Source organism: Crotalus tigris, unplaced genomic scaffold (assembly GCF_016545835.1).
Source record: "Crotalus tigris isolate CLP2741 ecotype Arizona unplaced genomic scaffold, ASM1654583v1 scf7180000024401.5802323, whole genome shotgun sequence".
NCBI classification, from domain to species: Eukaryota; Metazoa; Chordata; class Lepidosauria; order Squamata; family Viperidae; genus Crotalus; species Crotalus tigris.
The window spans coordinates 2,042,125-2,063,005 of record NW_024100569.1 but is presented as its reverse complement, the minus strand read 5'-3'; the positions used below and the strand labels follow the sequence as shown (position 1 = coordinate 2,063,005).

The window sequence follows — 20,881 nt, the reverse complement described above, 5'->3', positions numbered from 1 at the left end:
CTATCTCTTTCTCTCTTTCCTCTCTCTTTCCTCTCTTTCTCTTTCCTCTCTCTCCTCTCTCTTTCCTCCCTCTTTCTCTTTCTCTCTTTCGTTTCTCTTTTCCTGCTTCTCTCTCTTTCCTCTTCCTCTCTCTTTCCTCTCTCTTCTCTCTCTCCCTCTTTCCTCTCCTTTTCTCTTTCCTTTCCCCCTTTTTCTCTCTTTCTCTCTCTTTCCTCTCTCTTTTCCTTTGTTTCTCTCTCTTTCCTCTCTCTCTTTCTCTCTCTTTCTTATGGCAGCATTGTCGGAGGTCCCTGCCACCCCCGGCCCAGCCTCAGCCGTGTTCTCAGCTGAACGGGCGGGGAGAGGGAGCAGGATGGGAGGCAGTGGCTCCAGTGGTTGCAGCGGCACATGGCTGCATCGTCGGGGTCCCGGCCACCGCCCCCGCTGGGACTCCACACTGCCCAGCCTCGTCCTTTGCCCATCGATGGAGCCGCGGTGGGGACAGCACCCGCCCGAGCTGCCTGGGGGGCAGCAGGAGGAAGAAGGAGAGGAGGAGGGCAAGGAAGCAGCCATCCCAGCCGGGACTCCGTGCTGCCCGGCTTAGCCCTCTGCCAATCAATGGAGCCATGGTGGGGGCTGGTGCCGTGCAGCCCCTGCCAGCCCCTCTGCCAGCCCGGCTGCTCCCCCCAGGCACCCCTCTTGTCCCGCCCGAGCTGCCTGGGGGGCAGCAGGAGGAAGAAGGGGAGGAGGAAGAGGAGGGCAAGGAAGCCGCCGCCAGTGCCAGGCCACAGGAGGAGGGTCTCCTCTCCTACCATTGCTGCATCTCCTTCCTTCCCGGTAGCCTGGACTCCGGCGCGCCTTCCCAGCCAGCGGGGCCAATGGTCGGGCTGGCTGGGAATCACAGGGGCTGGTCTCCCTTGGGCCTCCAGCGGGCCGCTCCCAGCAGGGACCCCGGGGCTTCCCCGGGCGGCTCCAAAGCCACAAGGCCCTGGCTGCGCTTCTCCCAGGGGGTGGGGCACCCAGGCGCAGGGCCAATCAGGAGCCCTGCAGGAGGTAAGTCCACCAGAGAGAGAGAGAGAGAGAGAGAGAAGGGAAGCAAAAGTGCCTCTCTGTCTCTTCTCTGCAAATGGCGGAGGAGGCCATGCGGAGATGGATGCGAAGCGGTGTCTCGGTTCCTAAGACCATCAGAAATATGTTTTTTCTGATGGTCTTAGGCGACCCCTGTGAAAGGGTCATTCAACCCCCAAAGGGGTCACGACCTACAGGTTGAGAACCGCTGTTCTAAGCTGTTATAGTGCTCCTTTAAGACAAGAACCAAGTCAACAGTTAAGCTCAATTTCTTCATCTGCTACTACTATTATAAGGATTGGTTTAATAGAGATGGTTCTTTGGAAGCCCATGGAACTTGGATAGCTTCTTTACCAGGACAGAGCCAGATGACAGCCTATTACCAAATCTTACATTTTACAGCCTTTCTGAGACAGTGAAGAGAGTTCCAAATAAGAATGAAAGCTACCATATTGTTATAATCAAATGATAGGTTTAATGTGTCATTTTAATTTCCTATTACATTAATGCAACCAGAATAACTTCTAAAAATAAGACCCATTTATATATTTTGGATTTCATGATAAAAAAGGAAACTCTTGAAACACTGGGCTGGTGATTTTGTTAAAAATTAATCCTCAGATTAATCCACTTACAGGTTTCAGCTCTAGGCTACAAAGAGCAGGTGTTTTTGCATGACTGATTTGTAAATACAGCGGAAGATGCAAAATATTCTTCACTCCTCCTGGGACAGATATCTATAAAAGACAAATTACACAAGTAGCTAAATTATTTGCTATAAAATACATGAAGATTTTTTAAAGAAAAAAGAAAAGAAAATAGCATACAAAGAGGGAAAATTTCTTATTTTCTCCTGCAAACTGAATCTGGATTAGAATCATATACATAAAGATTACCCTTGGTGTGGAAGGAACTTCAGTCCCTATGTCTCCTGGTCTTGGACACAAGGATTCTTATTAATCAATAAAGAATATTTGTAGCTCGGGGGTAAAATAAGGCACTAGTAACACTGATGATCTTGCCTAGTTTGAGGACGTCTGCTAGATAACAGCCAAACTCAGCACCAAGGACCCTTCATTCTTATTAATACAGTAATTATTTCCACCCAGTAAAGCACAGGCCAGTAAAAAAATAAAAATAAAAGCCATGTTAAATAAAAACCATTGTAATAAAATCAACAATCTGTAAAACAACAAATCTAAAATAAAAACAAATTTATTTATTATTTATTTCTCAAGTTTTTACAGCCACCTATCTAATGGGATGACTCTAGGGAGCTCACTTACAATCCATGAAAGACAAAGTTAAAAACAAAAGTACCTTCTCCCCAGCTGCCAGAACAATCATCCTTGCAGCTTAATCCCCATCTTAGTCCAACGCTTGGGGGTAAGAGCCGGGTCTTGGTTCTAATGCACAGATCGACTGACATTTAGGAAACCAATATTTAAAATATATGCATGTTAAAGTTTTGCAAACTTATGACAACACGTCAATTGACTCTAATAGTTCACTGACAACCTGTGCACAGCTTTCAGGACTGGCGTTACATTTTGCCATCTCACTTAACAATTGTGCATCTGTACTAATGGCAGACATAAATTACACTATAGTACTATATACAGTCAAGAAATTATGAGACAATGTTCATTGGTATTATCCTGAACCCAGGTAGGGTTTTAATTTAGCAGTATGAGTTGGGCCCATGTCTTCCTTGCTACTGCAACCACCTGGTCCTTGTAGGGATCTATTCCTTTGGAGAGAATGCAACCTTATTCCACAACATTACCATGTTATTTCGTTTCAGTTTCAGATTCCTTTTCTTACCTAGCCCATCACTTTTGTCAGGCAACATTCCCTGATTCGGGTAGAAAAGATAGCATAATCAGGGTTCTATTGACTTGATGTAGATACTGAACTGCAGGGAGGAAAGAATAGAATCCTTTGGAATATCACAATACAAGCTCCCTGGAGCCAAACAGAAATCTCCTATTGCTGATTTCTGATGATGGACCTGCCAGTAAGAATTAATTTACACAAATTCTGTGCTTCCAATTCCCAAACCCCTGTTCTATTCCAGCAATATTCCTTGACTTGGATTGTTTGGAGAAGCGACATACTAGCATTTTCCATGTCTCATCCCAAGAAGAACTGTTTCTGGATTATATCCAAATCTAAAGCCAGGCAATAATAGATTTAGATAATTAGCTCTTCCCAAATATGCTTGTAGATGGGCAGCCATTATTCTTTGGGGTTAAAAAAAATAAGATCCTAATGTATGTGTTAATTATGCATTTAACCTGACTCTAAAATTTCCAGAACAACTAAATTTGTTTAATCACAAATCTAGCACACACCTAGTATAGTAGAAAGTAAGTCCTATTGATTTAAGCAGCATCTATTAGCTTAACACAGTTCCCAGAAGACACTTTCCTATCACGGCTTTCAAATCTTGTACTTTAGAATTAGTGATCTAACTGTACTATTGCCACTGAATACATTAAAATGGACATAATGGATTTATGAATGGTGAGATTACATATGCATGTGCATTAGTAATTCAGTTGCTTAGGTCCTAAACATTACTTCTCTTTCTCCTATACACATACCATATTCTACAACTAAATGGACAGGCACTTACAGCACAAATGGAACACAGCCAATTATTTGCCCACTTCATAAAAAAAGATTAATTAAAATGTGTTAAGATTTTCATTTTAATCTTACTGTGACTACTGGACGAAAATAGTATTTGCCTCTACTGAACTAATGCCAGATAACTTTTACTTGGGAACAAGTTTTACTTTGTTGAAATAAAGATATACTTACTTTAAAAGGATTTTTTTTTTTACGAAAAAAACAACAACAACATTCCATAGCCACATACATACTCAAAATGACTTCCCCTAACTAACTATTGGGTTAAAAAAAATGGAACTCAGGTGAACAGATGATGCCTATGTAAGCCTTAATGTTAATCAGAGAACAGTCTTCTATTGCATGCCATTCTCTAGATCACTGTGGTACATTGGCACCTGGCAGGTGGTACATGACCATCCTAGAAAAGTGGTAGTGGGGGAGGGGAATGAGCTGAACCAGTGGCAGCAGCACACAAGACTGAGTGAGAGATGGCTGGAGCTGCAGGGCTGTCAGGGCTCAGTGGAAGTGCCAGGATCAGCGCCAGGCTCCAACTGGAGCTCAGCGCTGATCCTGGCGCTCCTGAGCCCAGAAGAAGCGCCGGTCAGTTGAAATGTAGCAGCATCTCCAGGGTCTTGTGATTTACATTCAGATGCTTGGCAACTGATTCATATTTATGACGGTCACAGTGTCCCAGGGTCATGTGAAGTGACCAAAACCTGCTGCAACCACCCAGCAGACAGGGGGAATAAAAACCAAACACCCCCCACCCCACCCCCGCTGCTAATTCTCAACAGAAATGCTCAGAACAATGAAAACCTCAGAGAGAAGGAAGAGCGCCGCCGGGTGGGCAGGCAGGTATCTTGCTCGGCTGTGGTTTGGGGGGGCACTTTTTCAGTGCCATTGTAACTTTGAACAGTCACTAAGTGAACTGTTGTAAGTCGAGGACTACCTGTACTTTATCACTTTTTTCCTTTTTTTTTTTTGGGTCAGGTGTTTGACACCTTGCTAGGCGACTGGTGGTACTCGGATGTTGCCATATCCTAAAAGTGGTACAATGGATGAAAAGGTTGAAAAGCCTTGCTCTAGATCATTATTTAGCAGGACAGTTAACTTGGGCATATTCTAAGCAGATTACAAATCTAGTAGTGGCAAGCAACATGTCAAGGGAAAAACAGAAACTGAAATAATTTCTTTCCTGGGAAATGTTTGGAGAGATAGGAATTTACATAAACTTTGCCTAATTTAGCAACAGATTATATAATAATAATAATAATAATAATAATAATAATAATAATAATAATAATAATAATAATAATAATAAGGTAGACAAAATGCCAAATTCAGTCTGAACATCTGGCTGACTGTGCGATGATCCATAATAATAATAATAAATACTGACCCAAATTTGTCTGTTTTGGCTAGACTTTAAATTATTAAGCTTATCTGGATACTGTAATCTGTTGCTTTAAATAGGTAGAATAAAATGAATGACAATTTAGCATCCATAACAAAAATATGTAACCAAATTACTCACTTACCCAACAGAAAAAACACGCAATTAATTGAGGTGTCAAGTCATTCTATTAAACTACGTCATAGTGCTTTAGGTGAGGAACAGTGTATGAGATTACAAGAAGGATTCATTTTTATCCGTTTTTATTCGTTCGTACACCTGTAAGTAAAACAAGAAAATTACAATTAATTAGGATTAAAAAGAAAAAATAATTGTTCTAAAATATCTAAGAAGAGTTAAAAGAGATACCACGGCATACTGTACTATAGAAGAGTATAGAAGTTATAGAAGAGTACTTAGCTGTGGTTAAAGAAGTAAAATCAGACTGATATGATAATAGGAAATCAAGATAAAACAAGTCAGAATGATCAGAATATTTAGTAATACAACATTAAAAAGCGTATTAAATGAGGATTCAAACAATTTTAACCTCACAAAAAGTGGATGTTTTCTGTTATAGAAAAGTGTTACATGCTATCCATTTTTTTAAAAAATAGCTATAGATATTTCATATGAAATATGAAACAGAATCAAATTTGGTTCCATTATAATAAAAATTATTGTATAGCGCATGCACAAACACAGATAGCTTTTTGGAAATTGCAAAATACTTTTCACTATGTGACACTAGCTGATTTCCTCATAAGTATTACATACCCAAACCCACAGCTTTCTATGTATATTTTTAGTATTTGTGAGAGAAGCAGAGAATTTGTTTATAGAAAATAAATGGTTTGACATGGCAGCATACTTCGTTGTTTTCTTTAAACATGCCAAGTCTTAAAAAAACTAAACAATTGATTAGGTGACTTTAGTGAATTGTTCCGACTCTAACATTCTGTATTATTCTTCAACTTCTGTGAAAAAAAAATAAAGTTTAATAGTCTTATATTCAGAGTTATTGGTTTAAATAGAATTATGGATACCACAGATTCTCCTCACAAGAAGCAAACTTATGCAGAGTAGTAGCATGGTGTAGATACCATAGAAGTCTATACAAGCAGTCACTAATTTGTTTTTGTTTTTTTTCATAACTGGTTTCATTGGCTTCAGATGTAACATCAGTGCATAAATTGAGCATCAAAACTATATGCACCAGAGAAAACTTTCATTTCACATCTCATTCGTGGTTCACTCATTCCATTGCTGATTCTAAGTGTACATTGCACTTAAAGGTACACTGTAGAAGTACAGTGTAAAAAGACCAGATTAGGAATAGATTACAATGGAGAAAATCTATAAATCTGATCACTAGGAATCATAAAAAACTTGATAATCATCAGTCAACACTGTGATGCACATGCATGTGTGAACCATCCTGTAGTTCAAGAAAGTTTCCCAGATAGGTAACAAGATGCAGTGAGATGGAAAGAAGAAATTGAAACTTGATTACTTGTAAATCAGATAGAGTGTCCAAGGAATGTGTGGTTAAATTCCACTTTGCATTTTAGGAATGCAAAGTTCAATGGTTCAAAATGCAATGTATTCTAAGAGTTCAAATATAATTATTCCAATTTGTTGTTTTGGTACATAAACATCAGTGTTGTCAATATTGGCCCAAATCATTCTTTTTATTTTTAGATTTAGGCTGAGATTTTGTCTGCTTGATTTAATGAGGAATCTTAGTATGTAATTCCTGAACATCAAGAATAAGGTTATTGACTAATAGTACTATTTGATGCCTAGAACAGGAAATTCTCCAGAGGGAAAAATCTAAACAAATAATCAAACAAACAGCTGAAACTCCCACTTGCCATCCTTATCCATTATACTGCTAAAGAAGTAGGCAATCTTTCCTACTCTGTAGAAGCCGCTGATTTAGAAAGAGCCAGATAATAAACATCCACTACATTAAATTGTATCTGTTAAATTATAAAAGATAAAACATTATCATATGAGTACACAAAATTTTTAAATGTACATTCAATGTTTTGGGAATCATCAATTGCTTCTGTTTGTTCAATGTGGCAGTGATGTATATTGTCCTAATGTTTCATTGACAAAGTCCAGTGATAGATGTCTGTGCTCTGTGTTGTTCTCCATACCCATGTGCTTAGATACAAAGCTAAATTTTAAAAAATCTATCGCATATTGTAAATAACAAATCCTAATTTTTCCCCCCAATACATGCAGCTCCTCCAAAGTATGATAAGATATGGCCGAATATATCTTCCCTTGGGGTTTCTAACCCAAATCAAGGTAAAATTCCTACTGGTCTATTATGACTTTAACTGCTTTTCATAGAATCAGTGACCCAGGGGGAAAAAAAATCCTTTTATGCGACTGAGAAGAAAATATACTGTCGAAAACAACCTACTGGGGATTATTATGCTCATAAAAATGAATCTTACATGAAAAGACTTTTTATAATGTGTACAGATCTTCCTCATCAAAGTTATAAGCACTTTTTATAGCTTAAATTGAATATGGTTATCCCTAAGAAGAGGGGAATTATATAGATAGCAGGGTTTGCATGAAAAGTAAGTTTTGAGACTTCTTGATTGCCAGAGATTCTCTTTGTCTCCATCAGATCATTTTAATGTCTCTCTTTTCTGCTTTGTTTGCTTAATTGAAATGAATGTTATTTCAGTTGATAATTCAGAGATGAAATTGGAATGAGACCAACTTGTGGTAGTTAAAGCAAAACCATATTCTCAGGAAATTTATTTGAACAATGCAGCATTTTCAAAAAAAGGGGAAGCTCTTCTTTTTCTTTCAAGCCTTTATTTTTTTCCACACAAGGTTAGGTCACATTGTCAGTTACTTCCTATGTATGTGTATGTGTGTGTGTGTGTGAACATGCTGAAAGCGTCACATTCCAACAATTTCAGTAACTGTTCTCTCCGGAATCCCTAGTGTGCATCAGTTCCACTTCTGAATTCCAGCAACATTCACACGTAAATAATTTACTGGCAGACTGGTGTGATGATTATTTCAGGAGGAAAAATGATGTGGGTTTAAGAGAGAGACCAGGGTGAGAGAAGAATAAAAGAAGTAGCAAGAAATGTCAGCATTTTAAAGTTGGTTTCTGTAGAGCTTTTGCACAGAAAATACATTCAGTCAGGTGGAAGTCTGTTCAGTACTTCCCATGGAATTATTATGTTTCTTAAAACAAATGGTGTTGGTCTACAGCTTGCCATCGTTATACACAGGATGTTCCTTTTAAACTCTAATGAATACAGATGGAGGAAGAAATGAGCATAAGAAGATCCAGGAAATAGTTTCTAAGCTAAACAAAGCGTATTAGCAATTTATTGGAGAGCTAGATTAGAAAAACTGCTGTCTTAGTCCTTGATCATAGGAAAGAAACTAAGACTGTGCTAGATGCATAAATTACTAGCAGCTAGAATTGTTTTACTCATGGGTTCTATATTATATTTCACCATTTCTTTCCATGCCTCTTGGAGAACTTCTGTTGAGTTTGCCCTAACCTAGTCATTTAGAAAGAAAGCCTATGACTGCATTTGTAGGGAAAGGGATACTTTTGCCAAAGCCAAGTGGTTGCAAGACAGAAAAAGCCAGGTCTGAGGGTTGAACACTGTTGGAAGAAAAGTCTTCATCATGGTTCATCCAAGCTGAGAATAAACATGGTAACTGCTTTGGGAAGAAAGTTGTAGTTTATTGGAGAGGAGAGCCAGACAGGAAGATGGTTCTGGCAGCAAGAAAAGTGAAAAAAAGGACTGAGCACATGTAGGAAGTGGGTTTTTATACCCTCTGGACCCTTTTATTTGGAGCTGTTGCTGTGGCATGAACTTTGATCTGAGTCTGAGTGTGCCTTTCTGGTATTCTGATGATAATGGGTCAATCTTATTATGTCCAAAGGTCATATCCTGCCTCCCTGGGGCTGATGACTCTTAAGAGTTTGGATGGGGTATGTAGATTTTAGGTCTTTGGTCTTCTTAATCCCCTAGCTCCCTGGATTTACATCTGCATCTCTATAGAGCTGGTTTCTGCTTGGAGAAGGGAGATCTGGGGCTATTAAGAAAAACTAGGCATGCTTTCCTGCATTTTTAAGCTCCTTTGAGGAAATATATTTTTCTGCTCTTTTAATATTTTCTATCTCCTTGTATCCAACAAATTGTTTTGGTACTGAGGTTTGACAGGCTCTGGTTCCATTCCATGATTGTGACCTTGGGGTCAGTTAGCTGATGTCTCTGCAGGCACTCAAAGTGGTTTCAGTTTCATTGTTCTCTCTCCCTACTTGCTAGCTTCCTTCACAAACACACACACACACACACACAGAGAGAGAGAGAGAGAGAGAGAGAGAGAGAGATATTTTATAGCAGTCTGGTATCAGTGAAGTAGTGATGAGGCAAAGCAGGATGGCAGCACTGACAACTGCAGTGCCATACTGGATAAATTAGATTCAATCTACTTTGCTTCCATGTTACTATGTTCTGCTTTCATTTTACAGAACTACAAAATATACCAACCAAAGGCTAGTGTAGAACAAATCCGTGTTAATGTTATTGGAGCCCACAAAAATTATTCCCAATTATCACAAGCTTTCATCATTTCAGAGTATTTTTATTCCTGCAATGCTTAAATATTTAAAAATCAGACACATTTTTAATCTTCTGCTAATTATTGAAATTAGCTATCTCCGGCCTGATTCTGCAATAACAAATATTAGTCCTACAGCTAACCAGCAAAATTAGTATTGAATTCTAGATTGCATTGTTTATTGTTCAATTTATGAAAATTGGCCATTGGCAATAATGAGAGAAATAACCTTTCGCAAAACCCATGTGTTGTATCATAAATGATTGTAAAGAATCTCAAACTATTATTTGAAAATGCTATAGCTCTTGAGCAATTAAGCTTTTTTTTTGTAGCAAAAGAACTCGGGCATCAGCCAAGCAACTGAGTCATATTGTTCAGGTTAGATTGTAAAATGATAATTCAATAAATGAGTTGTTAGTTGAAATGGAATACATTCTCTGTGAATGCTTATATTCATCACAGTTGTACTTACTGAAAAATGGTTTAGTGGTAGTTGTAAGGTAAATAAGTAGAGATCCATCAGGAAAAATGGAATTTCATTTAATTTTAAAGAACAAAACCTTAGTAAGAAAATCACATCTACATCTAAGCGATTACATGGCAGTGATTTAAAAATTAAGGGGGAAAAAAGATACTGCAAATTCTGAAAAAGTTCTTCCCATAACTACAGTATATAAGGAAAGGGAGAAAACCATCATGTTTTTCTCCCTTTCCACTTGGGTGGATAACATTAATACAGATAGGAAACTGGGCTGCTTTCTGGTCTTTGAAATATAAACCAATTGTCTCCTGTCTTGACAAAATGTACTAGACCTCTGGAGAAATACTATGTTCATATCTGTAAGTACACCTCTTCTTCCAATGTACTAGATTTCTAGCAAAGCAGAATTCCAATTCATGCAGAGAATTATACCCAATATCTATCTTTCCATATGAATTAAAATTTGCACCTAGCATAAAGACAAAACATACAAGTATGCAATGCACACACTCATACACACATATGTATTGTACAATATAACAATATAAACACAAAAGACCCAAACATGGGTGCATCAAATTAATCTCCCTATAAAATAATCAATCAAACATGATTTGCTCTAGGGCAGCGGTGTCAAACTCAATTTCACTGAGGGCCGCCTCAGCATTGCTGTTGCCCTTGGGGGGCTGGGTAGGTGTGGCCAGAGTGGGTGTGGTCTACTGGGTGGGCGTGGCCAGTTCTACATCATTCGCGTCAAGGGTGCCTGTGGGGGCCTGGGCATGAGTGGGACAGATATGAGGGTCTCTGGCAGAAGCGGGTGGGACCAGGGCAAGTGCCAAGGCATGGTCCACCGAGGCAAGTGTCAAGATGGCCACCACAAAATTGTACATTGGTTCCCGGCTGGCCTGGGCCAGGGTCAAGGTAGTGGGGGCCATTCCCTCACTGTTTCCAGGATGACTTCGCGGCCCACATGAAACTACTTCGTGGGCCACATGAAACCACTTCACAGGCCTTTTGTTTGACATGTCTGCTCTAGGGCATAACCCTCTAAATACCTGCTTTCAGTTATTCCAAATTTAGCTGTGTTTGCTGTTTTTTCAGTCCAAGTTGCAATCCCCAAAAGAGGCAGAAATTCCTGCATTTGTATATTAGCATTTCCTATATTGTGACAACCATTGTATCCTATAAATGTGGAAGAACAGCAAAATGCTCTAGTTAAAAGAGCATTGTATGTGTTAACACAAGGTTACTAAAAGAGGGAATCATGCACTAAGCAATGGAAGAAGGAATTTTTCAGTTGAATCCAATTTAAAATAAATCAGCAGATGTATCTTATGAAGCATCAAATCCTATTGATACAGCATTTGAGAGGGAAAAACATTTTGGTGATTTTGGTGGTTTGGTTTGCAATGTGCCCACTACAATTCTTACAGCAAAGCTACCAGTGCATGATGCAACAAGGAGTTTTATTCTTCAGCTAGCTTGTCATTGAGCTTGACACTGGTTAAAAAAAACATTTTCTTTAATTTCCTTAATTTCATAAAATAAATGAAGAATTATTTTCCAGAAAAGGGCAGTTAAGTGCATCACAAGACACTTGATTCCATGTATAATTTTGAACCGGCCACAGAGAACTTGCAGCTCTGGGGCTTTGGGTAGGTCTTGCCTTAATTTCATTTCAGAGCTTTGGCAAAAATCATCTGTCTTGTTGCTAGTCACCTAGATGGAGATGAAAAATAAAAAATAATAGGAAGGAAACTCAAAAAGAGAGGAAAATAGACTGAAAAAAGAGCCACATTAGGACTTAGCATTATATTGGGAATTATATCCTATTTGCACAAATGACTTACAATCTATTAAAAAACACCATGTTACACTGCTGTAACATATCCAATGAAATAAGCAGGTTATTTAATAGGCAGCTTCCTCCTTTGATAAATGTGTGAAATGGCACTTGCAGCACATGGGTTTTCTGCTGATATTTCTCCGATGCTCTGAGCAACTTTCTTTGTTTTCTTTTCTTTTTTCTTTATTTCTTTCTTGAGGCACTAACAGTAGCGTTGAACTTCTTGCTGGATCATGTGCATTTTGGATATTTCATGCAGTGATATGATTTCAATGTTTTATCAAAATAATGGCATCATATTGACATTTTGAAAGCACAGCACAGTTGCCTTGACAGCTCCCAGACAACCTTCCCCAAATGAGCATCTGTCATTCATAGACTGGAAATATTTCTGCTTTTTTTTTAACTTCAGTATTTTATATTTATAAGCATGTTGGTGAAAGATTGCAGTTTTATATAAGTTATGCTATTGTTGGCAATAAATCATTAGTTATGGCATGAGAGCTGCAGCTTTCAGATTGATTAAGAAAAAAAAATGACCTTAGGGGATAGATAATGAATCAGAATGGCTGTTAACGGAACTGCAGCAAGTTAGGTCTAATGCAAAATTTCTAAGTTGATAATGAAAATCAAATTTGTTTCTTCCTTTGTAATGCACAGGGAAAGAAAGCAAGTGATGGAGATGCTAGGGGGAGAATGGTGTAAAGAAGCTTTTCCTTAATTGCAGTATAATTAGGAAGAACAAACACAACTGCCTTGCGAAATAAAATAATCTGATCCATAGCAAAGGACAAAGTGCTGACACTCCTAGAGAAAATGGCAAAGATTTTTTTCCCAGTGAAATCCAAATGAGGATATCATGAGGAAATCAATGGAGAAAAGACCTGCCATTTGGCATATTTCAACTATCTGTCTGACTGTCTGTCTGTCTGTCTATCTGTCTGTCTGTCTATCTATCTATCTATCTATCTATCATCTATCTATCTGTCTATCATCCATCCATCTATCCATCCTCAGAAATCAATGTTGCTAATTCTCCTTGAATAAGCAATGCATTATTAATACCTCTACTAGAATTAGAAGTTCAGATCCTACTCAGATTTCCAGCACCAAAATGCTTGAAGACAAAATCCTTTGATATAAATACTTCGCATCAAATATTTTCTTATAATTCAGGAGATGGAATAAGAATTTCTTAGGCAGGGCTGAGTGGCGCAGGAATGTCTACGTGAACTAAGGAAGCTAATGAAGCTTACGGAGGTGTCTTGCATTTCAGTTTCTGTAACTGAAAAACCCTGCATTGTTACATTGTCATGTTTTCTTTCCCTTGTTTGCTGCTTTTAATCTAAAAAATTCTTTTTTAACTAACTTAGCAGAGATATGGTTTTGTTATTGAAATATAAATGTGTTTACATTAATTCAACTACCTAAAAAGAGGACAGAAATGAGGTTTTTTTTTTTCCTGAAAACTAAACAGGGTTGTGGTTTTTTTGATAGATATAGATATAATCCAAGTGGCTGCAATATTTTAATGATTTATTTACAATTATATTTTCTCTGCCATTTTCCTGCCCAACTTATTCATTATTCATGTTGTTCTTATACCTGCAGTTGTGTCCTTCGATCTGATGGTCACTTTTATTCATGGATCGGTTTTGTTATTTTAGAGTCGCTTAAAGCAATATGGTGAAATTTATTACCACCTCATTTTCTTTTGAAGACTATGTTTTAATTACCTCCTGATTTAAAATTATGGAACAGATTGTTGTTGGTTGGCAAAGCAATAGGAATGGTTTGCAATATGGCTTTAGAATTTGATCAACAGGATTTAGTGTGGGCTTAATGTGAATCATTCCAGAACGACATAAAAGTAGTTACTTTGTAAGAAAATGCAGAATCTATGGGTGTGGGAGAAATTAGAAGGAAATGCAGGGGGTAATAAAAATCTGTCCCATTACAAAATTGGATTAAGGACAGAAATAAAAAAAATAACATCACCTTGACTGTATTTTCTTATTGGGCATCAGACAAAGAAATGTTCCAATGTTCCAAGAACGAACATGGCTCTGTTAGGCTGAAGGTTTATTTGAATGACATTTGATGGGAATGAGAGTCACTTTGATACACACCTAGGGGTTCTCTCAAGTTAAAAGGAATACCAGTGATCCTGGTCTGTTTGTGTCTGTTTGAAGTTACAATGGCATTGAAAAAAGTGACCTATGACCATTTTTCACACTTAGAACCATTGCAGCCTCCCCATGGTCACATGATCAAAATTTGGATGCTTGGCAACTGACTCATATTTATGACAGTTGCAGTATCCCGTGGTCATGTGATCATCTTTTGTGACCTTCTGACAAACAAAGTCAACAGGGAAGCCAAATTGACTTGGCCACTGTTACTAATTTAATTAACTGTAGTGATTCATTTAACAACTGTGGCAAGAAAGATCTTAAGTGGGGCAAAACTCACTTAACAACTGTCTTAACAACGGAAACTTTGGGCTGAATTGTAGCTGCAGATCGAGGATTGTCTATAATTTAATAATAATAATAATAATAGTTTTCATGAAGGAGCCAGCATGTAATTTGCATTTTTCACATACGATGTTGGTACAAAAAAGAATATATAAGATGTATAGTTAGGTATCCTTCAACATACTGTATTGTTTCATGTATATAATACATCCTGATTATCTTCATAGCTACATACTCTCAATTCTGTATTTAGAATGCAAACTAGAAGAGATACTACAATTGTCTACCCAAGTTGTCCATGTAGAGTAGAATCCACTAGTATTCAGGAGGAGTTCCAGTTTCACAATGGGTCTCTCCTCCTCTTTGCAGCCTTCACCCACCTCAAAGTCTGTTCCAAATAAATGAAAAGAACCAGACTTTCCCATCATTCTGCTCATGGAAATTAACAATTGTATCCTGCCATTAATCTACATCAAGGCTGCTTTCCTTATTGCAAAACAACAGATTTCATAGAGCTGTGCAGAGAAAGAAATGAATTTCTTGCTTGCTTGCTGTAGTAGCAGCAGCAGTGCACCAACAGGAACAATAGTATAACCTCACATGATTCCTCATCTAAGACATCTGAGATCTTAACAAAATTTCAGTGATTCCATCCCAAGTCATTGTGAGACTTTCTTCACAAATGCCAAAATCTTATATGAATTTATTATTTAGTTTGGAAAGTCTGTGGATATTGTGGGCATGAAAGGGAGGTGATAAATGCCCGGAAATATATATTTTGGTTGCTCTATAGACTTTCCGCAAGAACTTGTTTATCATAGTAAAATTAAATAAAATTGTTCTTTCTTTTTCAGCTACTTTTTTTTTAACTGGAATGGCTTGAAATCATTGTCTGTTCATGCAAATCAGAAGCATATATAGTAATTGGCTTGTGCTCCATTCTGTGCATGTGTCTGTCATGCTCTATTTTCCTAAATGGGAATTTGGTCATAAATACTAATGCCTACAAGTCACTTCTTACATCTGGGTGAGGACTCCTTGCACACATGAGACCAGTTTATTGTCATACTACAGGTAGTCCTTGATTTATGACCATAACTGAGCTCAACATTTGGGTTGCTAAGCAAGCAATTTGTTAAGTGAGTTGTGTTCCATTTTACAGCCTTTTAGCCACAGTTGTTAAATGCATCACTGCAGTTAAGTGAATCATGCAGTCATTAAGCAAATCTGCCTTCCCCCATTGACTTTGCTTTTTGGAAGTTGGCTGGGGAGGTTAAAAATAGTGACCAGCTGTCCCTGGGAGAGTGCAACTCTTATAAATATGTGCCAGTTGCCGAGCACCCAAATTTTGATCACATGACTGTGAGGATGCTATCACAGGTGTAAGTGTAAAAATTGGTCGTAACTGTTGTAACTTCAAATGGTTGCTAAATGTCACATTATTTTTTTTTAAAAAAAAATCCCAATGTTGCATTATTTAACAGAATGACAGAGTTGGAGATGACCTTGGAGGTCATCTAGTCCAACCCTCTGCTCAAGTAGGAGATCCTATACCATTTCAGACACCTCGAGCCAAGGTGGCGCAGCAGTTAGAGTGTAGTACTGCAGGCCACTTTAGCTGACTGTGTTCAGCAGGTCAGCGGTTCAAATCTCACCAGCTCAAGGTTGACTCAGCCTTCCATCCTCCCGAGGTAAAATGAGGACCCAGATTGTTGGGGGCAATGTAAATATATATATACATTGCTTACTGGTGTACACCGCTTAGAGAGTGCTTGCACTTAAAGCGGTATATAAGTCTCATAAATAAATAAATAAATAAACGCTCATCCAATCTCTTCTTAAGAACCTCCAGCGTTGTAGAAGCCACAAATTCTGGAGGCAAGTTGTTACACTGATTAATTGTTCTAACTGTCGGAGAATTTCTCCTTTGTTCTAGGTTGGTTCTCTACTTGATGGTTGTAAGTCAAGGATTTACGTTTGCAAAATATTTCAATGACTCCTATGTCTTCCGCCCCCCCCAAAAAAAATGATTTAGAGGAAGACATGACTCTTGAAGCCATTCAACACTCATAAGATAAAATGTTCCACACAGTGGCCAGAGTAATTGTTTATTCTCCTCTTGCCGCCCATACTTGGTTAGAATTTGCTCAGAGGAGGGTGAGGAAAAGCTGACAGGAACTATCGTAGATGCCAGTGCCTTGGCAGCCCAGAGAAGCAGAGCAGTCGGGAGCTTCCAGGTTCCTACATCATTTCCCCCCCCCACACACACACACACTCTGCTACAATTCTGTGTAGCTGAATAATTGCCATTGTAGAGCGCAGCTGCAACTGGAACGCACCTGTTTTTTCTATGTTACACAATCCCGGTGGAAAATTAACCATAAGTTTCTATTTCTCGTATCAGGATAGTGGGAAATCTATTTATATGGTTCTGTTCATAATTCTGCTCAGTTATGAAAAGTTGGGCTGGGCGGTCAATGGAAATAACTTAGCCAAACCCATGGTGGCGTTGTATTAAAAGTAAGAGTGAAACAAATTCCACCAGTTTGTAGCGGGAAGAACATCAGGCAAGCACTGCTGTCATTCATTCGTATCTGTATTGGCTTTGTACTTCAAAAGTCAATTGTACCCATTGCCAAGAGACACTGAGCATTATCATTTGCTAAGTAACTTTGCAGATTCAAAGGCAGAGGCACTTAATTGGGCCTTATATGTCATAGTCTCAACATCTGAAATTGAGATGATTGACCCTCTCTGCTAAATTTCTACAGGTAAAACAATAGTCTGTCACGAAGAACTCTTCAGTTTCTTCCTGTATATTCTGCATTAGTTCAAAGGCAATAGAAATCGGCTGTCATTTCAGAAACTGTTCACTGGGGCTCTGCTGTCATTAGAAGAGTGATATGATTGATCAAATCCATAACTATAAAGTAGAATGGGGAGTATGACTCTTACTTAAAATGCTTCAATTATTAACTGGTGAAAACTAAGTAGCTCCGGACTAATATTAGATATATGGATGGCCTTGGGTGTCTTATTTCCCCATTAAATAAATATAACAACTTGCTGGTTAGAATTGTGAATGGATCATTTTCAAGACATTAAGGGGGGAATATGCTAAGCTGCTGATGATTAAGTTGATATATTTCCTTCCATACAGATGATCTGTGACACATATTGCATGCAATAAATATGAAACATCCATAAGATAAATGAAATGTGTGAACGTTTCATTCTTCATTGATAAATTACAGATACAAATGGGTGACAAAAATGTAAGTTTCATCTAATTATTTAAAATGTAAGTCAGTAACTCTAATTATCTCTTTGGACACATAATTCAACAATATCTAGAAAGTTAGAGAAAAATACAACCAAAATTTTACCAGGCAGAAGAGGTGTCTCCTGGTAGTTTACAATATTTTGGACTGTGCATTTACAGCTGAGTAATCTCTTCTAAACCCAGGTGACTCCTTTTTGATCCGAACCTTCTTGAAATAGTGTGAGAAATAGATCCCATGATGGTACCGATTTTGAATTACGAATTTCCTGAGCATCTGTGATCAAGCTACATTTCTTTAGTCTTCTACAAAATTATAAATAAGGATCCGAGTACAGTATTCTATTGGCAAAATGTGATGACCATTACTTTGAAAGGTTGTAGAAAAATCTGCTTTCGGGTATCTTATGTTCTCACTTCAAGATAGGCTAAATTAAAAACACACACATAAACACACAATGCCATAGCTCAGAACTTCTTTTACTGTAACTACTTTATCTGCATGAGAATGAAGGAGGATTTTATCTGAGACATTTTCATTTACTTTTCAGCTTTGGACTTAGCTTTCTTTTATCTGAACTTTATTCTCCTTGTCCCTCAAGGCTGTGCTGCTCTGCCCACTACTATAACATGGTTTTTTATATGATATGGCACAAAAGGTATCAAAGCCAGCACATTAAAGCCATTATTTTCTTTCTTTCTGTTTTATAAATTTCATATCCACAGGTATTGGGCCAAGATACCTTTTTTTAAAAAAAAAAAACTCTGTTGGTATGAAATGAGATTTTTCTTAACTGTGCAGTGTTCTCAATTCATGTTTATTTATGAAAGTCATATAGAGCCCATCTCTCACCTGGCCTCCACGCACTTATTCTGATTTCTAGGATATAACTTGCTATGTATTTAGTGCGGTGTGTAGTGTAATGTATTGCAACTCCAATGAAATCAGTTTATTTATTGGGTTTTTATTTTTATAATAGTGAATATACTACAGGATAAACTTTACAGCTGCGGTAACAAGTATTGCATGGACATTAGACATCCACTTCCTTCTTTTTCAGTGGATGTAACTTTAATTCCATTCATTCTGATTCATTATGAGAATTTTGGTGAGAACAGCCAGGATAAACATGGGATGAGAGGCATTGGACATGAAGGTGGAAATAAAAGTAATCATATCACCTTGATCACCTTAAGCATTCTAGCATAAAACCTGAAATTATATACCATAGATAACCTTTAAAATAATGTTTTAAGGAAAAAATGATAAAAGCAGCCTCAGACCAAACCAACAAAATTAAAATTGTTTATTATTTATTTGTTAGGTTTTTATCCTGCCTTTCATTTAGGAGCTAGAGGCGGCATGCGTAAATCCCAGTTGATCTCCACAGTAACCCTGTGAGTTAGTTTGGACTGAGAGAGGAAGAGTATTTCAGCCCTTTGAGGTATAAGTGTTAATACGATGGGTAGTCCTTGCTTAGCAACCACAATTGGAATCAACAGCTGGGTCACCAAGTACTGCAGCCACTCAGCGAAAAAAATCATGTGACCATGAGGGGCTTACGGCCTCCCTTCCCTTTTGGCCATTAAGCCAAACATCATCTGTTCATGACTTACGCATTTTACTTATGCATTCTTTATTAATGTGATTGTTGCAAGCCAGTTGCAAACCACCCATATAGTGATTGTGGGTTGTTGCAATGATGTAAATGCGAGGTTTGGTCACAAAGCTATCTCTTTTTTTTTTTTTTACATTATTTTAAACAGTCACTAAGCAAAACAGTCAGCAAGGAAGGACTACCTGTATCTTTATTGTAAGGTTGCAATAACAGATTCTTGCAAGTCTGAAAGCATCCCCCTCCCCCTCCTGGCTTTGCTTTCCAGAGAACTAAGAAAGGTGGAGAGTTCTTAAGCAATCTCCCCAAAGGCAGATTAGTACATAGTCAGTCAATCTGGATATTTTGGTCTTAAGCTAGTCATAGTTCACATCGTCATAAAATATTCCTTCACAGAATGCTCTAATCGAAAACAATCCCTTTACAAAGTCAGAGTGGTCTGTTTCAGTTCCATTCCATGATGGAACATTTTGTACTTCCTTAGCTCATACCCTTTTGAACTGAGCCCAGAAAAGAATCAAGAGCATTTAAGGACAGACACCATAAAAATCATATTCCTGCTCTTCCTTAGCAAGTGCCTGGCTGTATTTTGAACTGATGTGTCTAGACCAGAGATCTTCAAACTTGGCCCTTTTATGACTTGTGGACTTCAATTCCCAGAATTCCTCAGCCAGGTACGTTGGCCAAGGAATTCTGGGAGTTGAAGTCCACAAGTCATAAAAGGGCCAGGTTTGAAGACCCTGGTGTAGACAGTCTTTAAAGGCAGGTACATTTCAACATAGAACCATAATCAACATTACACATTACTGGATGATTGCCATCTGGTCAAAGGCTAGGCCTAAACATGTTTGGTGCTTTTGCTGGATAATAAATATGATATACCCAATCTTTGAAGAATATCTGTGGAGATTCTCAGTCACCCAGGTCATGGCTGTCCCAAAGGTGCTTTTTCAAAAGGCAACTGGACTTTTTTTGTTTTGTTTGAAGATGTTTCACTTCTCTTCTAAGAAGCTTTTTTGGTTCTTCTGCAGGACAGAAAAAAGCTCCTTGGATGAGAAGCATAATGTATTCAAGAAAAAGAAAGTCCAGTTTTCTTTTCCAAAAGCGCCTTTGGGCAAACCTTTGAAGATGACCATGTTGCTACCTTCTGGAATACAGTGCATTGCAGTTGTCATCAAAGCAATGCAAAAGTAACCTGAGAAAATCTCAGACAAGTATCAACTTCTGGCAAAACCACCAGAGTTTGTGTTATTGGAATCTGTGCACACAAAACTAGTAAAAGGCTTACAACCATAAATGCTTTAGCTCCATGAGAGCTATGACTAGACAAAGCTATCCCCAATGCTGTGACACGGCTATCTCATCATTCTCCTCCTGCCTGAAAAGAGATGCCATCTTCATAGCCCATCATTGTCCATGTATGCTACCATGATGTACATGAATGTATTGTCCTGCTGCTCCTTCATAACCTGCTCACGTGT

The 20,881-nt window shown here is 38.2% G+C and overlaps 1 protein-coding gene across 6 annotated transcripts in view; it reads left to right on the top strand.

Annotated features, from left to right (window-relative positions):
* NTNG1 (netrin G1) overlaps positions 1-20,881 on the top strand; it is a 271,609-nt gene that overhangs the window by 209,920 nt on the left and 40,808 nt on the right. For 3 of the 6 annotated variants that reach the window (XM_039329618.1, XM_039329615.1, XM_039329616.1), the window contains one exon: positions 7,331-7,396. The exons of 2 other annotated variants lie outside the window; for them this stretch is intronic. In XM_039329618.1, the coding sequence (XP_039185552.1) occupies positions 7,331-7,396 (66 nt within the window). Of the gene's footprint in view, positions 1-7,330; positions 7,397-11,246; positions 11,307-20,881 lie in introns of all 6 variants that reach the window. One more of the 6 variants, XM_039329620.1, reaches the window with a different exon arrangement.